This window comes from Metopolophium dirhodum, chromosome 2, assembly GCF_019925205.1.
Source record: "Metopolophium dirhodum isolate CAU chromosome 2, ASM1992520v1, whole genome shotgun sequence".
Lineage (NCBI taxonomy): Eukaryota > Metazoa > Arthropoda > Insecta > Hemiptera > Aphididae > Metopolophium > Metopolophium dirhodum.
Genome location: NC_083561.1, coordinates 977,176 through 998,078, shown reverse-complemented (window position 1 = coordinate 998,078; position 20,903 = coordinate 977,176). Strand labels below are relative to the sequence as shown.

At 28.8% G+C, this 20,903-nt stretch overlaps 2 protein-coding genes across 2 annotated transcripts; one reads left to right on the top strand and one right to left on the bottom strand.

Annotated features, from left to right (window-relative positions):
- Nucleotides 1-7,676: 7,676 nt before the first annotated feature.
- On the bottom strand, nt 7,677-18,063 carry LOC132938742 (rho guanine nucleotide exchange factor 10). The gene is made up of 17 exons (XM_061005759.1): nt 17,735-18,063; nt 15,638-15,909; nt 15,297-15,570; nt 13,594-13,732; nt 13,355-13,526; nt 13,061-13,216; nt 12,700-12,996; nt 12,547-12,639; nt 12,249-12,473; nt 12,023-12,184; nt 11,782-11,955; nt 11,505-11,676; nt 11,306-11,448; nt 11,011-11,231; nt 10,646-10,937; nt 10,445-10,573; nt 7,677-10,338 (listed from the first exon to the last, which is right to left on the bottom strand). The coding sequence occupies exons 2-17, from the start codon at nt 15,887-15,889 to the stop codon at nt 9,805-9,807; spliced, it is 3,435 nt and encodes a 1,144-aa protein (XP_060861742.1). The 5' UTR covers nt 15,890-15,909; nt 17,735-18,063; the 3' UTR covers nt 7,677-9,804.
- Nucleotides 18,064-18,263: 200 nt separating this feature from the next.
- Nucleotides 18,264-20,499, top strand: LOC132939337 (OCIA domain-containing protein 1). Its single transcript, XM_061006440.1, has 6 exons — nt 18,264-18,650; nt 18,783-18,906; nt 19,162-19,351; nt 19,420-19,556; nt 19,615-19,738; nt 20,280-20,499. The coding sequence occupies exons 1-6, from the start codon at nt 18,591-18,593 to the stop codon at nt 20,395-20,397; spliced, it is 753 nt and encodes a 250-aa protein (XP_060862423.1). The 5' UTR covers nt 18,264-18,590; the 3' UTR covers nt 20,398-20,499.
- The last annotated feature ends 404 nt before the right edge of the window (nt 20,500-20,903 follow it).

Here is a 20,903-nt window from a genome sequence, read left to right as displayed (position 1 = left end):
CTTAATAGGCACATTATGGGAATACGCCAAGTCTCTAATAATAAGCCCGCTTTGGTGTTAAAGTTGAGGTAGTACACTATAATATAGTATAGACATTATAGTATCGTATATTAGTATGGTACTATGGTCAATAGCGTAGCCAGGGGATGTTTGGGTGTTTACACCTTTTATTGGTCTTAGATTCTGAGTGGAGCAGAATGGAATATATTGTTGTTATAGTTGTTACAGTGATGTGTGTGCTTTTTATGTGTCTGACGTCACCTTTAAGGACAGTATATAATATGTTTCAATCTACCAACTTTTAGGGTGGTTTCTGATAACAAATTGTATCTAGTTGTAAGATTTGAAAAATTCCGAGAATTTTTCAAAATATTTGGGAAAAACAAATATGTTTTTTATACGCATAACCCATTAAAAGGTTCTAAAATATTTAGACTATGTTTAAGCTACATTAAAACTACAAACCTATATACACCGTTCTCAGTTGCCTACGCGTGGTACCTACTTCTTACTGTTTTACAAGTAAATAACTAATAAGTAATGAAAATAATGAAGGTATGATATAATATTATAAATGTGACGTTGTCGGCCAAAAATGTATCTAACCTTTGTATTACTAATAGAAAAAAAATTATGTACTATAGTAATGTAATAAATAAATAATAAAATGTGCTCAGAAATATAGGACGGTGGACAATCTACCCACAGAATCGTTTTTCGTATGCAATTTATCCCATCATTGAATTCAAATTCAACCCATTACAGTGACATGCTTGATGACGAGAAACACTCGAAACCTACTCCAAAGCTGAGGGTACTCTCCGGTCTGTGGTATCTATGGTAAAATAATATTAATTTAGTAGCTGCCAGCCACGCCCTCAGAAGTTCTATGACTAATTTGAGACGCCCCCTCCCTTTCTATATCCTGGATACGCCAATGACTATAATAGTACTGAACAATAAAGCATTCTCGACTTTATTTTATGTGTCCTTTAAAATGATTACACGCAACTCGTATTAAAATTAAACAATTTTGGCCGTCCTATCTACTCCTAAAGCCTATAATACGTCTTATGACCATACAAAAAGTATATTTAAAAAGGTTATTTCAAAGTCTTCTATAGTTACTACTTCTATAGGTTGGACTGTTAGAGTTTCTATAGGTTTCTACTATTAGGTATTATACTAGGTTTTAACGTCCAAAAATTATTTTATGACCGGCAGTATAGTTTGTATACAAATTGGCCACCATATATTATTACAACTCAAATAGCAGTAAAACATTTAATGATATAATTCTTCATTAACACGAAATGTAGTTATGCCAACTATATATTATAGCTGCAAGGTATATGAATCAACGTTTTTCTTCATATTTTAAATGACATAATTACGTAGACATTTGTGGTTGTATGATTGCAGTAAATATAAATACATAAAATGTAAGTACAGTGCAGTAAATAATGTAATAAAAGGAAATTATCGTTAAAAAAAAAAAAAAAAACATTTTTTACGGATATTATCCCTATTGTCGAATAATATTTCCGTCCAGTCGTGATAATTGAAAATAATAATTCATTGATAAAATTGACAAAATTGTACGCCAATTAATTGTTTGTATGAAACGTGACTTAAGAAAAGTGTGATGTTAATATATAGTAACTATTATAAGCTAAATTTGATGGTTATGTTTATTATTTAATACTATGAGTCTATAAATACTTAAGCCCGGTCCAGACGAAACCTCATAGCCCAAGCGGCATAGCAGCATGTGGCCGTTCTTGGATCTAAATCCAAAATTTGTCCATGTGGCTCCAAATAGTTAACGGGAACAACATTTGTTAGATCAAACTCATACCACTCCACTCGGGCAATGATGTCTGATGGCTGGACCCCGTATTTTAGGTGATAGATGCCCCCGCGATTCTCCATATATTTTTTTAAAAATAAACGACAGAGGTGTAGCTAAATTGCCCAACCATGACGCCGTGTTACCTTAATAAGTTAAATAAATTATAACAATTAATAGCATTAAACATAACACTTATGCCACTCGGGCAATGATTATGTCTGAAATCCGGGCCCAGTATATCAGCTACTGCATAGGTACACTTTAATAAAACGACCTAGGTGTAGCTAAATAGCCCATCCATGTCACCGTGTAACTTTAGTAAGTTAAATTAAAATAAAATAATAATCAATTCAATAGAACAATTATTGAATTATACAAAATATACGTTGAATGTACCTTGAATAGTTACCTTGAGGTGCCCAACAATTTAAACTTTGACAAAATTCATCAAAATCTGGTACGTAAATGCATCACGGTGTTACGAGGGGGTAATTTTGTTGATTGTATCTGAAATCGTAAAATCATACCTACATATTAATACAATTATTACCTATATGTATTATAATAATAATGATAATGATATGTAATGTTTATGAGTATATGACGTATATGACGTATATACATGTTCATACTTAAGAAAAAAAAATTACAATCATAATAACGGAGAAACAAAGAATCAAATAAACAAATCAAAACCAAACCAAATGAATATCAATGTGATAATACAGTATTAATAAATTGGAGATTTGAAAATAAAGTGATAATTTCTTCAAAATCTGCTTTACCTAATTGTTATTTCTAAGTCAATTGTTCAGTTGTCAACGCAAAACACTTTTCTTGGTTCATAGTTTATTTATAAATATTATTTTCCGATTAGTTGATGAAAACAATATACATTTTTGAGCTGTAATAGTTCTAATTGTTTTTAACGAAAGGTTATAATAATAATTATAATATATGAGATAAATATTTTTTTTTCTTCGATACAATAAATTAATACACAATAATAATAAGTTAATATAAATTTACCACTCCCTAAATAGACTAAACAATTTGCGGTTCATACCCACTTTGCCGAATCCCAATTCGCTGACAACTCAGTTCACCGACAAATTATACCGGTTTTATAATATAGATATAGTTGTCCCAATTCACCGATAGGTGACGATAATTTTATCAAAAACGGATATGACAGCGATAATATTATAGTATGTTGTCGATAAGTTCACTGATTAAATGTTTTTCCAGATCCATGGGAGTATATAGATTGGTAAATTTAGTTCATTTCAGCCGTTTTAACTATGAAGTTCGGAATTTAATAGACAATTAAAACGTGCTTTCTAAAAATTAATTAAAATGGATCCAATATGATTTTTTTTATGTTATATTTACTAGTCAATTTTAATTTGACAATTTATAAACAATAATTTTTTATACGTTTATTGACTTTTATTATATACCTAATAATATATAATATAATGTACTTATATTTATTTTAGATTATTTATACATGAACAATTGGACAATTTATATTGACTTTTATATCTTTTTTAAATAGCATATTATATATTATATACAATATTTTTTTTTAATATTCGTCGAACTGGAAGGTCGGCGAATTGAAAGTTGGCAAACTGGGATGTCGGTGAATTGGAATTCGGCAAATTGGGTTTCGGCGAAGTGGGAATAAGACACGCAATTTGCCACCCCGGGCAACAGGGTACTCTTTCCCCCTCCCCCTAAATACGGGCTTGTTCTTCTTTAAAAATGCGACCTACAATAATATTAACAAAAAACGCGGTCACACGTCACTGGAGCATGGCGTCTAAAAGTAATAATAATATATTAATATTATGTAATAATGTTATAGCCTTATAGGTACCCTGGGTGGTAGGTATTTTAAATTATTATATTTAATATATTATTATAAATGGCTTATCCAAAATATTTAATAAATGTGCCAACCAACCGATGGACTTCGCTCAATGCACCCGATAAGGGAAATTTAAATAAACGTTTCAATCTTTCATTCACGAGTCCGGGCTGAACGCGTGTATACCTACCTCAGACCGCTATACAAATTATATATGTATATTAACCGAGTTCGATCGAAGCGTATATTTCGGCGCTTTCTAGTGGTTCGCGTGCACTCGTTTTTATTACGTCGACCCCGTTAAGTTGTCGTTTTAATATTTATATTATGGTAATTCCGCTTTTTTTTCATTCCTCTGCCCCTACGTAAGGGTTCGTAACAAAATGTGTATGTACCTAGGTTACACACAAATAGACATATTATGATAATATTATATTATATGTAAATACCTGCCAGCTATTATATAATATGGATATGGGTATGCTGACCGAAAGAGCAACAGAAGAATATTATGATGGTAATAATGTTAATAACGATTGTGTTTTACCATTTACGTTTTATATATAGGTACTATATACCTATGGAACTAAAACCATCATCGTTAAATTACACGTACATACCGATACCACTCGCAAATTTTTCCTTGTATCTATCAAACATCACTATAATACTATAATACTGTTGTATTGCAAATAAATATTATTCAGTTATAACTTATAGACAGAGTTGAAAAAAAATCAGTTTTTGTAATAATCATTTAAACGTATTTTTTAATATTTTAAACATTTTATAAAAAAAAAATATAAAAATATGGAAAATAGTTTGGGGGTGGGTGGATGTCCAGACATTGTTTTACACCGCAGCATCTTAAAAACAAATTCAACTAAAATTCTGATGGTTGTGCCTATACGCATTATACCGTGATCTACAGGCAAAATGTACACTTCATGAAAAAATTACGATACCTACATTTATATGTTTTTTTTAAACGTTTATGAGTTATGACATTGTATAAAATGTACAAAACCACTTGTTTCAAACACATTTCAACCTAGCTTATAGCCTATAGGTATAGTAGCCAATAACCACATCATTGCAATATCGTTGCTATCGGTTAGGTTGGGTCGCACAGACAAATGATGCGTATAATGCATGATGGCCGATGGGTAATAGGTTTGGGTATCTATTCACATCTTAAACGCCTAATTAACGATGAATTAGATAACGTACTTTATCGACTACACTAGAATAAAATTGCTTGCCAAAATATTTTTTTTTTAAAGGGTTAGGTATAGGTACTCGAAGTTCTACCAGATTTCAAAATATCAATTCTATTGAATTGCTTCTCATTTTAGATAGTTGACTCTTTTTTTCTTTTAAATTAATCAAATTCTAAAACATTGTAGGCTTTTTTTTATTAAATTTAAAACATTTATGAACACACTATCATCCATAGTAAGGGTTGAAGATTGTTATGGATCGTTAATCCATAAGGATATAACTATATAAGTCCACCCTTACATTAAACGAAAAACTAATAAATTAAATAATAAGTCAATATAAATGTGTGATATGTTGTAATAATAATAATTCAATAGGCCTATGCTGGCTTAAATAATACGGTAGGTAAGTACTTGAAACTTTTAAAGTATTTTATAATATTAAATTGTATACACACAATTATATTTTTAAATGGAATTTGTTGGTAACATTTAATTCAACCTATTGTATTACTAATGTCTATTAGTAAAATAAATTACTTTAATAACAATCACATCATAAAATATACAGTGATATACTAATATTATAGGCTCAATTCTCATAAGCACCGCCTGGATATTTGTCAGGGGAATAATGCATACTGAATATATACGCTGATTTCTAAATAATGTTTAAATACGTAAGAATATTTTTTCAAACTATATGACATTACAAATGCCAGTGAACCCCCTTGCAACCTCCTCACGGCACCTATGTATAGTCTGACAGATAGTCTTCGCTCATTATCGTTTTTCGTATAGGTAGAATATATATAATTTAGGTTAGGTTAGGTTAGGTTAGGTTGACTAATGAATTAAAATTTAACACATCCGTTATAAAGTAACCCCTCTAGACACCTACTATACCTACAGCAAATCGGTACTTACCTACCCACTTACCCACCTTTTTTATCTTCTGTTTGTCAATATAATATATTATTCGATTTGAACTTGGAATGAATGGAAATTAGATTTCAATCGATACGACAAAAATGACTGCATGCAATGGAGTCAGAAGCTTTTGAAATACTACTCAAAATTATTTTCTACAATGTATATACTTTATAGCCATACTTCATTTTCTATGTTATTGTAGATCGACTTGTCATGTTTAGTTGTTTGGTAGACCCTGGGTGAAGCAGGACAATTCTTATAGTTATTACTTATTAATATAGTAATTTCTATAATCAAATGTTTGACGTTTTAGTCATCGCCGATCGGTATATAGTCACTTACTCGAATTTGAGACTCTGTAACGAAATTAAGATATTTGTCCGCAAAGGATGGTTCCTCAAAATGTCGATTTTTATAGGATTTCCACAAAGTTATTTTAATTTATTATCGGTTCGTCAAGGTTTTTTTTAAATTTGAATTTGTGCATAATAAACTTCTATTGCCGGTTTCACAGGTATCTAATACTCTCAATGTGTTTACCCTTTGTGGTAAAATTATCCTAGGATAACCTAACCAATTTCTTGACCTACATATTGACGGATACTTACAATTTTTCAAACGTACACCATCACGATTTGGACAATTGGAAATATGAACCATGTATGTACCTAATGATTAATGAAAGGGTTATTATTTGAAAAATCAAAATTATTCACTTATATCAAATATGCATATCACAAGGTTCCAACTACCAAGGTGCGCCTATGTGTTATATGTATGCGAGGACAAACACTGCAATATATCCTGTATATTGTATAAAGGGCTGAAGAATGAATAATTACGTATGTCGAGACGAACATAATAAATAATTAATAGTAATAATTAAAGGAAAAAACATATATTTATTCTTTTTTTTTACACAAAATACAAAAGAATTTCTTTTTACAAATAAAATCGTTTAAAACTAAGTTGGTTTAAATTATAATCATGTATAGTGTATACAATATTACAACCACATTCAATAATTATAACATATCATATTGACGTAAAAAAAAAATATATATATAGGTATATAGTTATTATAATATATGATTAAAAATTTCATTTCTCGACTTTGATATACATAGTAGACACAGCTCGTTCAAATAGACATTAGAAGTAGTACATATTGTATTAAATTATGTACTACGTAATAGAAATATAGTAATATAATGGGCGTGTTGTAATAAAAATATAATATAAAATAATATATATAATCTTTTCTTCGAGACGGAAAAACAAAAGAAAAACAAATAAAATGTTCGTATAAAAAGCGATAAAAAAAAATTAAATACAAATCTCAAAATACCATTCTTTTGCAGAGGCGCGAAAGGTAATCATTTAATTACAAACAATTATAAATTATAATAAATGTAAATATAATTCACCGTGTAACATTAGTGGTAATAGTAGTAGTAATAGTATATAATCGATACTTTTTATAAGCAATTACAGGTACTGTTGCGTTGTGTGTGTGTGTGTACAGAAATACCGAGCAAACACTATTTATTTTTTTATTATACAATATAAATTGACCGATAAATGAGTGAGGGCAAAAATTAGTTTTGTAACATACCTACCTATTATTATGCTGATTAGTAACGAGAGCGAGAGCATAATATTAAAATTGTTTTATGTTTAACAATCTATACATTAGTTAACGTCGTAAAACGTCTACAGCTATTATACTGACTTCAAAATAACGATTTTTTTACTTAAGATAAATATGTTTGTGCACGTGCACATGTGTGTATGTGTGTATCTGTTCCTTATTTTGTACTTAATTGACTAAATGTATCATGTTAATATATATAATATATACATATCATATACATGTTTGTGTGTGTTTTGTTATTAATTTATTACTTAAATAAAACTAAACGTTTGGCGCAGTATCTAGGAAGAAACACAAATTGTTGATATATATATATATATATTATATATATATACCTTTATATGTAATATTATTATTATGCACTAATAGTAAGTGACAAATGTGTATTGGGTGTAATATTAATACCGTAAAATACAGTTTGTCATTGCCTTATATAATAGGTATAATAATAAATAATACAAATCTCTAAGTTAATACCTATGATAATATTACAATGTAAATAATATAATAATGATTTAAAAGCATTTAGGTGAATTGTAATAAGTATATCACAGTATTAAATATGGGTTAACACTTATACACTACATATTAGTATTTGTGTCTTCAAGGGCTTAAAGTAATTGAAGGTACAAGTAGTAATGAGGGACAAACAGGTTGTATTAAAATGGACACCGGAAAAATATTATATTTTAACTAATAATACTAGTCATCCGATGGTGATAAAATGGCTCATATAAATGATATTGATTTAAAACACTCTAAGAAATTCGAAAATATTATACAGTGTATTTAGAATATAAACTTATATAAATATAGTATAAAGAGATTCAATCATTAGAGTAGTGAGCAGTCAAATACTAAATATATATTATATATGAGTTATAAATTATAATGAATGTTTGCCATTTTTGGTGACATGAAATACTGACAAATATTGTTGAACCATTGAATATTTTCAACAAGGGACACACTATGAGTGAAAAAAAAGTAAAAGTAAAAGTTTACAAAACTGGTTAGTAATACTAATTTCAAGTATTTAAATTGGGAAAAATGTGTTTGGGTAGCAGTGTAATACTGGAACTTGTGGATAATCTGTACATAATCTAACAACAATGGATTGCCGTGCAAATAATTATATTCTATTCAAATTACCTATAGATTTTTATTGTTTTCTTGTTATTGCAACATATATTATATTAAAAAGTTTAAAAACAATCATTTTTAATCATTCCGCAGCACATATAATATTATGTTATTAATTGTATACAAATACACTAATATAAGTAAATACTATTTTAAATACTTATAATTATATATGAAGTATTAACTATATATAATAAACAGCTTCAAGGTATTAGAGCTATTAAAGTCATACTTAGAAAGTTAAAAATAATAGAAGTAATAATTATGGAGTTGAAAATAATTATTGAGCGGCTAAACATGTTTAAGTCCCAATTGAGCTAAAATAATAATTAATAGTACTAATGGACTGATTATAAAGAAAAATATCTATGAAAAAAAATGTTCTGGAAAATATTATTAAGTGTTAAAATGCAATTATTTTAATTTTAATAAAAGGTGAAAGGAACATGATGCACTAATTGTCTGTTTATATTAAATTTCAGAATAGACATAAGATAACTATCACAAATTAATTTTTTTAATATAGTTAATAATAGAGTTTATATTATAAGATAAAATAAGATAAAACAACAAAATGAGAAATTGAGAAAAGGTTAATAATTACTCAGGTAATTTATAAAATACAAAAGATCACTCTTTTCACAGCAATGTTTTCATTTAAATATTATTATTTAATTTAATACTATAATTAATACTATTTACAGCTACAGTATACAGCTCTAAGGAAGAAGAATGTTTTGATTTGGCAAGATAAAATGGTCATTTGGCTTTATAAAGGTGTTTCATGAAATGTGTTAGTATATTATAATATGTATTTAGAAAGCATAAAAGTAAATAATAAAATTTGCATTTTTTTTTAAATTTAAAGGTTAGTGTTAATATAAAAGAGTTATTTTCTAACTTAATACAACTCTCAATGAGTAATAATAATAATTATTAATTTATTTAATGTTAATTTTTAAGTATATGATTCTGTAGATAAATTTAATTAGTTTTTAATTGTTTTCACAATACAAATATGTTCTAAATTATTACATTATCAATTTCAGAAACACCCTGTAGGTTAAAGATAACGAGTTACCTACAACTCAATAACTATTAAAATTAAATTACCATTACCTACTTAGATTTATAACTTAATTTCCCAAAGTATTATGTAGGCATTATTTTCAATGGTTGAACAACACGGTTGCTGATAATTGACATAACCACGTCCACAAGACACTGTCACTAAAGTGAAATCTTTTTTTGACACATCTGACGATCTGGCATGTTGTACTGCTGATGATTCATCAGTTGATCGCAAAGACCATCGACTTGAATTTAAAGCGTCTTCATTTTTATCGTAGTCTTTGACACACATTAACCGACCGTACAGATCATAAATATCACTAGCTAATGTTTTTGAAGGTGGGCGTTTCAGAACAGTAGGTGGATCTTGTAATGGCACCAAAATAGATATCGGACCGGTATGCCCATGATAAGAAACATTTACTTTGCCACTGATTATAGGTACACCTTCTAAACGAGGCAATGGAACTGTTAAGCTAATACCAGCATCAGTTCCAACCCACAGGAGACCTTTACAGGCCATAAGTGCAGTAACATTAACTGGTGTAGCAGTGCCTTTTAATCTTATAACATTTGATGCAATATTAATGTCCTGGAATAATAATACAAAAAAAATATATTATATTTTAAGCAAGTATAATCATCATAAATGAAAAATTATATATATTATGTTATTCTATATAGAAAAATTGATTTACCTGTAAATGTTTAAATGTTTCAGTGTGGTACAAACAAACAGTTGTTGAATTCATTAACGAAAGCCAAAGTCCAACACCAGAATGAGCCAAAAGATTGACATTTTTTCCGTGATGAATGGTAAAATTTTTCTAAATAAAAATTGATGTTTCACATTTATTAGTTACACAACAAATTATATATCCATTTAGTTTTATATTTACTTGAAGTTCTCCAGTGATGGCACTCATAACAAACACTTGTTTTCCACATGCCACGTATAATGATAAATTAATAGGTAATATACATGTTATAGGTGCATCAGGACCCAAAACTACAATCTCAGGTTCTTTGGACTGGTTACCTCTTCTATAAAGAAGTAATGAGCCATTTGATAAAGCTACAAATACAGTATCACAATGGTGTTTGATTGCTGTGACTCTGAGACTCTCGTCTTCACCCGGTAATGAAATACTTGCTTCTTCTGACATGTCAGCAGTATTAAAAATCAAAATACTAAAAGATCAAAATGAAAATTATTAACCATAAATAATATTTCTTAAAATTATTTATAAAACACTTTAGTCACCTTTTATGATTTGTACCCATCCAAACTGTATCAGATGCTCTAACATACTCTATAGCGGTTACAATGGTTTGTGGCAAGTCTAATGTTGTAATTTGTTTTAGAATGCAAGTATTATTAACAGACATTATGGCTATATGCGTATTCATCGGAATATTTGTAGTGCACACCCACAAATAAGAAAATTTACCACAGCCAGAAGAATAAAAACATCCACAAGTCACCTACACAGTTATTACAATATAAGTAATATTAAGTATAGTTTAAATTATTTCTATTAATTTAATTTAAATATTACCTCTGCTTGTTTGCTAGACGAAGTTATGGGATGAGCACCTACGAATAAAGGCATTTTTGTCATTGGGCGCATCAACTCCTGATCAGGAACTTCCCAAGCTGGAGAATTATTTGGATCGAGAGCCAAGCGTGCAAGCCTTAATTCTACAAAACATTTTTAATGGTTAGATGAGTAAAAACACAGTTATTCTAGAATTTACCAGTGATCCACCCTTTACGTAAATCAGGATTTTCCATTTGAAAAGTGTATCCTTGACGGTTTATAAATAACTGGAGACAACAGGAATCCATCCATGCTACCTGATCGCCTTTGTATTGCACTTCACACTGTATTGCATTTAAGACTCCTTTTAAATGATCTGGAGCAAGATCCTAAAAATAAAATAATAATTTCATAAAAATAAATTATTAGTGAATAATTCAAAAAATATATATTAAATACTTAATCTTAAAACTATGATTTTAAATCACACTAACCAAATATGTGCCTTTTAATGTTGACGCTAATTCCACAATACGACTAATAACTTGATAATCATGCATTAAATGGTTCATTTCATTACATAAATTGTCTGTTGTGATACTATTATGTGATGCTGCACTACCAGCGATTGTGCGTGAAACACTAGGTAATGACAATGTGTCAATCACCTATAAATAAAACATAAAAAATAAAAATATTATAATAAGAGTAAGAAATAAATTAACTGTAACATACTTGAATTTCAGCAATTGGAAAACTCCATTTGAACGTTAATCTTTTTTGTGATGTGCTATTGGAATCGTCTTTGTTATTGACGGAGACACATACAAGCAAATCATTTAGTAATAACAAACGTCGAGGTTTACATTTTCCAATGACCTCTCCGTGATTAATTTCCTGTGAATAATTTTAATGTATTTTAAAAAGTAATAAATATGTATCATTTGTATTAAGAACTCACTATTTGAGTAACGTCATCTTGTCTTAGAAGACATCTATTGCTGTCTGCTATTGGACGAACTGCTAACTTACTAGACACAGATTTTAACATTTCTTTGAACGCTTGAGCTTGCTCACTCTCACGTTTCCTCTCATTGAGCATTTCTGCTAATGATTCCAATTGAGTTAATGCTAACTGTAAAGACATTCTATCGGGATGACCATAACCTGTATTATGTAATAAATCCTAAAACAAATATGCATGTAATAAATACATTTTTAAATTATAGATTTAAATTGAGATAAAGTTAAATACAAACCTGGAGGAAAAGAATGAACTGTGGAAATCGTTGGACAGGTTTAACCATTAAGCTATAAAATGAAAGACGGTCATGGGATGCCTCTTGTCGATTCTTAAAAAGATAAATTAAAATAAATTAAGTTCAATACAAAAGTAAAACACAAATACTAACTTTAAAAAATTCTGCAAGAGATGCTTTTCTTTTGGTTTCAGTTTTTGCCAATTCCATTGCAGTTAAAAAATTATTAATAAACCCACTATATATATCCAATACAATTGCTTTACTAAAAGATCCGACAAAAACATCACCAATTCTATGATCACGATCCCAATTTGCAACAGCTTCAGCTAACGCTATTCTAAATAGTGTATGGCACTGAAGTATCTCTGGAACTCGATGAAATAGTATTGAAATCTTTGATTGACTTAAAATTGATGGCATACTTTGTTCTAGAGGCTTTTTGTAATCCTAATATCATAAAATATGCAATTTTAAGACAAATATATTTTTAAGTTTGTTATTATTAACTCACATTCACAAGTCTATGAAGAGTAGCTAAGTACGAATTTTCACTTCTCACTATATCATCAACAATATATCTACGTCTTAGTTCTTGTTCAGAAATATCAGGAGGTGCTGGTGGAAGACTTGGTGGAATAAGTCGCCTAGAAAAACAGTCTTCTTCAACCTAAAAAGAACAATTAATTTAAAATTAAATATTACATATTTTCATACTAGAATCTATAGTATCTAACTTTATACCTGATAGAAATTTTTTTGAAAAATGTACACAATATTTACAATTAAAATAACAATATTAATATACCTCTGGTAATAAAGGCATTTTGCTATTTGGCCGAACATCTAGATCATATTGTGAGCATCTTCTTAATGAAAACCATCTCGATAATAAGCCTGGACTAGAAGGTGGATCTGGAGATGGTGGGTTCTTTGTCCATCTCAATGTTTTGGAAACATTGTTTCTCGTTTCATAACTCCTGAAAATAAAAATTTTAAATATGAAAAAAAACAATTAAGAAAATACCAGAGAAAGTAAGTACATACTTGTTACTTTCTTCTTCAGATGAAAGTTCTGGATCTCTGTCAGAACTTGAACTTTTTTGTGAAGGAGTGTGGCGCTCATTAATAGTGGTTGACTGTGTTACTTCATCCCATGAATTTTGTCGCCATCGCACTGACTCATCTGTTTGTAAAATTAAAACAGAAATTAAAATTTCTACAGGTGATATATTATAATGCTAATCAATCTATACAAATTTGTATTTATTGTTTTAAACTAATTTTTTTTTTTATAAATATTACGTAAATTCTGAAAATTTAATCTTATTTATATTCATTTTAAATATTGCTTTGTAAAATTTTAGATTTCAAAGGACGATAAAATTTGTTAGGATACTTGCCTTAAACATTTGTATTATAATTTAATCTTATCTCAAAAACATATTTAATTGTATCTATATTAATCTTCACTAACTCTATTGGTACTGTAAAAAGTAATCACTAATAACAATAATAGTTTTTTGATGACAAAATAATTACTGTGGTGTAGGTAATACAATAGTAGTTTTGGTAGTGAATACAGTACTATTATAGTATGAAAATACTGTTAAATTTATAGCAAACAAACAATATAAAAATTTAAAATTAAAAAAATTCCTAGTAGTAAGTCTTCGGTAGAGCTATATAGAAATGTGAGTAAGGTTGGCGGCTTATTTCTTTTTGTAATTTTATAGATTTTAAGGCGTTTTTGTATGTTTTTTAAGTCATTACTAATGTATCTTTAAATATCACACTTTATTTTGTAGCATAGTACATAATATAATATAATTGATACAATTTTAGTACTATAAATTAGTTTCTATGATATAATAACACTTCACTTTTGACTACAATACACAATTTAAAAACAAATTACTTCACTGAAAAGTAATAAAAAAAATGTTAATATGTAAAACCCTAATAATATATTTGAAAACAGTGAACAGGCATAATCATTTTTATAAGCAATAAACCAAATTGGTTCAAAAATGTCATCTTATTTGAAATTATTTTTTGTAAAAAAAAAAAAATATAGGGCCACTATGAAATCAAATCAGTTAAAATAAATAGTTGATAAAGATATTTATGAAAACTGATTTGATTTCAGTAGTATGGGGATACTTTTGTCACAGAATTACTAATAATTAATAAACGCAATCAATTAATATGGTTGATTACAAATGCTACAATAACAAAGAGTTTTTTCAACTAATATGTGGGATAATCTAAATAATTTCTACTCTAATCATGTATCCTGTTATTGGCAAAATTGGCACAGACCAAATGTTTGTTTTTTTTTGATCAATGAGAAAAATTAAAAATAGCTATCGCAATAAGACAAAGAAAGAATTATTTTAATTCTTCATTTTCATTATCAAACATTTATATTTATGAATATTGTTGTCAATAGTTGATTAACCTAATATTTGTTGAACAAAATTAGTAAATAGTAAGATGTTATAATCCTATGCTTGTATTTTATGAATACCTATCAATAAAATAAATAAATGTAATTATGTGAATATTCAGTTTAATTAAAAATTTTAGGTCTTAGCAGTGATGTATGATTTTTTGTATAATGTATTCTTGATGTGACCATAATATTTATGGAATATAGTGAATATACAAATAACCAATATTGTAATATATAAAGCAATATTTTGTTATGTTATTTTTATGTTTAAAAAATATGAAATTAATTAACTAACCTGGAAGTGATGTTTTACTTGGACTGGGTGAAATTAATGTAGGCATTTTATTCCAAAACCTTTTTGTGCTAAAATGAGATTTACGAGGCCGGCTTAAGCTATTTGTGCCACAACTGCTAGCATCACAAGCAACCCCACTATCTACACTCAAATTCACAGGTGAACCATCTCTTGAAGTTCCTAAATTGAGGCCAGATGAACCATTATTGTTTAAACATGCACCATTATCAGGCATTATCATTGCTTCCATTGATAAATTTAATTCATCCAAAACCTTAAACAAATAATATATAATTATACATAAGAGTTTTGGGTATCATGTTGTTAAAAAAAACACTTGCCTGTAAATGTTTCGAATGGACATATCTAACTTCCTCATCAAGTTTGGATGTTCCAATCTCTTCATATATGTTCTCTTCACGTCCATATCGGTTGATATAACTATGTTTTGAACACGCATGTGGTTTAGACCCATGAGGACCATGCTCATAATATGCATAAGCATAGTCACCATTGCTGGAAGCTGGTCCACTGTACCGGGGACAGGTACGTCGACCATCGACATATTGTGATTGTTTATCTCTAGATGCCATTTTAATCAGCTATAATATACCTAAACATATATGCATACAAATTTATTAAACAACTTAGGTATTTTAATAGTTTAACAATGGCTACTTAAATACAAAATTATTCAAGTTTATTATTTATTAAAAGGGAAATAGAATTCTCAACCCACTGCAAGACTGTGAAAATGTACGGTGAATCATCTTTCATAGACATGTAAGAAAATGACTCGAAAAATCAAGTAAAACCTAATTTTTATGCAGTGGAGTGACGAGGCAGTTTTTTTAGAGCCGCGGCTCCGTTGATTTTTGGGAGTAGTGGTGGTAGTTAAATGTATTAGATTTGTAAAATGTTTGTTTTTAAATTATGAACTAGAGAGTTAAGATATCAGCAAATTGTTATATACATCCTGCTGTGTGCGGGTGGGTAGATGGACATAATATACTTGGCTCCTTCAAATAAAATTGTCACCACACCACTGGTTTTATGAGACAAGGAAAAATAGTAATTTATAAACGTGATTGGTAGTTATTACTTTAAACAATGGTAAATATAATTTTTACTATAGGTAAAATAAATGGCACCACAAAAAAAAAACCCCATATTAATTTTTACAAAATTATAAAAAGGTGGTCATGGGATTAGTGATCAATATTTAATTATTATAATACTGTATATTTCTATCATATTCGTTCATAGGGGAAACTACGATTCAGGTCGGTTAGGCCATGGGCTGACCTAATACTGATTGGATAACATACTAACTTAGTAAAACTTATTTTGTAATTAGAATTTTTATTCATATTTATCATTTGGCTTGTCCTAATGATATTCAATAGTTTAACTTATGGAAATGGTTATAATATATTGTTGACTTTTCAAAACAAATTTGACTATTTGTTTTAAATCACTATATTTATATATTATTAAAATTGTATTACAAATATATTATGACTAAAAATAATTTTGTTTTTAAATCAAACATAGACTGTCAGTGAAATCTTGTGAATGTGTTAGGTACCGGGTATACATCATTTTTACTATAGGTAAGGTTATGTTTTCATGGGTTTATTTATTAGCCAAATCAAAATTATTTATGTTCCACAGTGTATGAATGTTAAAACAAGTTTTATTGATGTCTCTTATTTAAAAAAAGTCTAAGGCCCAAATACTAGTATTAATATATTAATAAACAAACCCAGAATACTAATTTAATAACTCTAATAGGTAATTAAAATAATAATAAGTCTCAAATTAAATAGGAGTCAATATTTAATGTTCTAGTTATATATTAAAATGTCTCTAATTCAGTGTAATTTGAACTGCCATAAACAAATATCAAGTAACTACATTTATATAGATGCTAACTATTATTTAATACTTATCCATTAAAGTTTTTTAATACCATTGTTCACATATTTTAATTAAGCAGGTATTCAATTATTTTATGACAAGTTAAATTGACTGCCATTAATACAGGTGGTCCACAAAATATATGCTCACAAAACTTATGAATAAATATAATTTTCACGGTTTTTAAAATTATAGGTACAATAATCTATTTAAGTACCTACCTTCACCAAAGTATAATTGCTGTACCTATTTAAATGTTGATAACTTTTAAATGTATTGTTATAGATGAGGAAATTTAAGCTTAAACAAGGATGTTGAAACTAAAAAATAGTATACCTAAATTAATAATTTTGTGTTTTTTGCAAATTTCGGGGTGTGTTGAAAGACTTGAAACAAATCTTGTCCCACCGACAGTTTTAATTGTATTAAGTATTCTATAATCACAAACCTAGGTATCCACTTAATAAAAAAATAAATATTAAAATCAACCTAACAAAAATTATTGAAAGAACACTTACGTTTTTCGTAAAACTATCCATTGCCGGCAGTACAATGAAGTAATTCAAAACACAAACACTATTGAAACATTTTGACTATAATCGTCTTAATATTTCAAAGATCACGAAGACGAGACTACACAACTCTGGAGCAATCGTAAGCCGAAACTATAATAGACTACGGCGAACACTACAAGTGAAAAAAAATTTACAAATTAACAGAAAAAAAAAACTTAATCAGAGTAACGACATTGGTTAATTGACATTATTGGGGGAACGACTTGTGTGATTTGGGAGAAGGAATAAAAAAAAAACCGTACTTAAAAACAATATTATATTATGTACCTGTATTATAGTATAGTAATAGTAATGAAATGAATAATGATGGAGTGGTGATCAGATTATTTATTAGGGTGCGTTTGGAGGACGGTGGTCGTGGCTGCGCTCGGCCGACCGTCCGCATTTGTTATCACGGTCAATGGACGCGTTTCTCTTCCACGTCTGGAGTCTCTGCAACGATAACGATAAGGCTCGAAAATCAAAAATAATAAAATTTATCATTCTGCCTTTCAGGGAACCGGGTTCGGGTTCACTGCATAAGGCGTTTATGCCGTCTCGCCTGCCTGTGTCCCGCAATAGATAATTACGATTTGTGAACCTATTACTGCTATACAGTTTTAACACTTGTAACTACTAATTGCTAACTTGACAACTTGTCAGTATTACATTGAGTATTGACGTCGATCAACACTACGGCATACCGTTAATTTGTTATTTTCGCAGTCCTGCGTTCCTGTTATCGAAGGTTGCAAATCATAATAAGTAATAACATAAAAATACTATAAATCGTCCGTCCGTTTAGAAGACTCGAGTGACGATGGCGAATCCACATTCCGGCGCACCGCAACAGCAACAGAAACCGTCTCCAGATTCAGTGGTAAGTCATATTTTTATGTTCCCTACAGTCGTACATATTATTATTTACTATCAACTGAATGGTTGGATAATTTCGACATCCTTAAAAAGTATTATTGCATGGAATTTATTTTGATTTTTCCCGGTCATGTAGTTCTATCAGTTCTCACCAGAAGAAACCAGAGTCATGAACGAATGCAACAAAGAAAGTTTTTTCCAGAGGAGCCTACCATTATCGCTGATTACAGGCGCTGTTTCGTATGCTGCGGTCAATGCCGGTGAGCTATGCCATTATTATTGATGCTATGCTTGGTTTTTATATAACACTAAATTACCAATATCGAAACTATTGTTTTTAATGACAACATAGGCACCTTCATTATGTATTAGTTACACAAACTACCGTTGAAAAATGGGTCTGAATTGCCTAGAAAGTATTTTGTATATTGTGTTATGTTGATTTGTCATGTATTGAATGTCTATTGTCATATAATTTTGTTTACATAAATAATATTATAGTTTAAATGTTTAAGGTTATTTAAAGCGGAGTGTGAAATGGGGTCCATGGCCTAAAGTAATGTTTGGTGGTCTGGTTGGTTATCTTATTGGTAAATATTCTTATCAAACAATATGTGCTGAGAAATTAATGCAGCTACCTAATAGTGAACTTGGACGAGTTCTCAGGGAACGCAGAGGAAAAGCAAGTGGTGAACTTTTTCAAGGGTAAAGAGAATAACATATAAAAAGCAGTTGCAATGAATAATATCCAATTATTTTCATTTATTTTTCAGAGGTGTCCTTAGTTCAACTATTGTTTCATCTGGAACTGATACACCAACGCTTATGAATGATTACAAATCTGATATGGATATTGATATGCATAAACCTATGAATTCTTTAGATACCGATTATAGACCCAATTATGATGGTAGGATTAATACTATTAATTCTAATGTTATCATATTTCACACAAATTTGTATTTTAGGTTTACCACTTAGAAAGGATAATGAAATTTCAATGTCAAATGTTACACCTACTTCTTATGATGATCTTAGGAATCGTAATAGGCAAGACTATGATAGAACACAACCAAATAAAATGGCATATAGGTAAATCATTTAAATACTTTATTATCGTATTTATACTTTATTCGTGTTAAGAAAAAAACTTGGTAGCCACCTTATACGCAGGTTTCTAGCTTTACTACATGGCAAGTATACAGATGTTTGAAACATTTTGTGTGACAAATGTGTGTTGTCTATCTGACTGCTGCCCAACAAAAACTGGTACTAATGTTTTTAACGAGAATAGAGTATATGGTTTTATTAGTTTTACTTTGGTCTTTTTTGGTTTTACAATTATAACTGATCACTGATCAGTAACAGTGTTTATGAAACACAATTTAAATATTAATAAGACATCATTAAAAAAATGGTAATAATATTGTCTTTAATTTAAATAGTTCTGAGTTTATCAAGGAAAGTTGTCTTTTATTAGCTCTATATAAATAATCATTAAAATAAGTAATAACTTCCTTTAATTTGTTTATGTTTTTAAAATTACATAACACTGAAAATTACTTTTAAACATGAAAAAACATAACACTATTGACTATAAATATTCACTTTATATCCAAATATTTTTATTTAGGCCACCGCCTCCATCAAATACTCAACCAATATGGGATAATCAACCTTATTTACCATCTGATCAAACAAGGATACCTCAACCCAGAGAATCACGTAATCAGTATGGAGATGTTGTATAATAAAAGATAAAATCATTTCCCATTTATTAAATGTAATATAATATTAGTTTTGTTTGTTATAACCTAATAAATTTTTTTCAGCGTCTGAGAATACATTTTTAATTAATATGTTATTTATTTAGAATATCATCTACTGACTGCCATAAATTTGTCGGTATTAGCACAGAATAACAATGCATACTAATTACTTTTTTATCAGTAAATATGTTTTGGTATTAGTATGCAACCCACTAAATCATACAATCTAATGTGTTTCAAATTTGTGATAATTGTTGAATAATATGTATGTAAAACATATTATAGTAGTAAGTGTAAAAAAAAACCGGCAATTAATATTTTACCAGTTTATTTTTCTTACATATAAATATGATTTATTTTATGTTATGATAATATTAAAGAATGTTCATTGTAATAACTAATAAATTATCTATTCAAAAATCAAGAAAGAAATTGGTTTTAGAGGATATATTTTTTTGCATTTACTGAAAGCCTGAACAAATATCAAT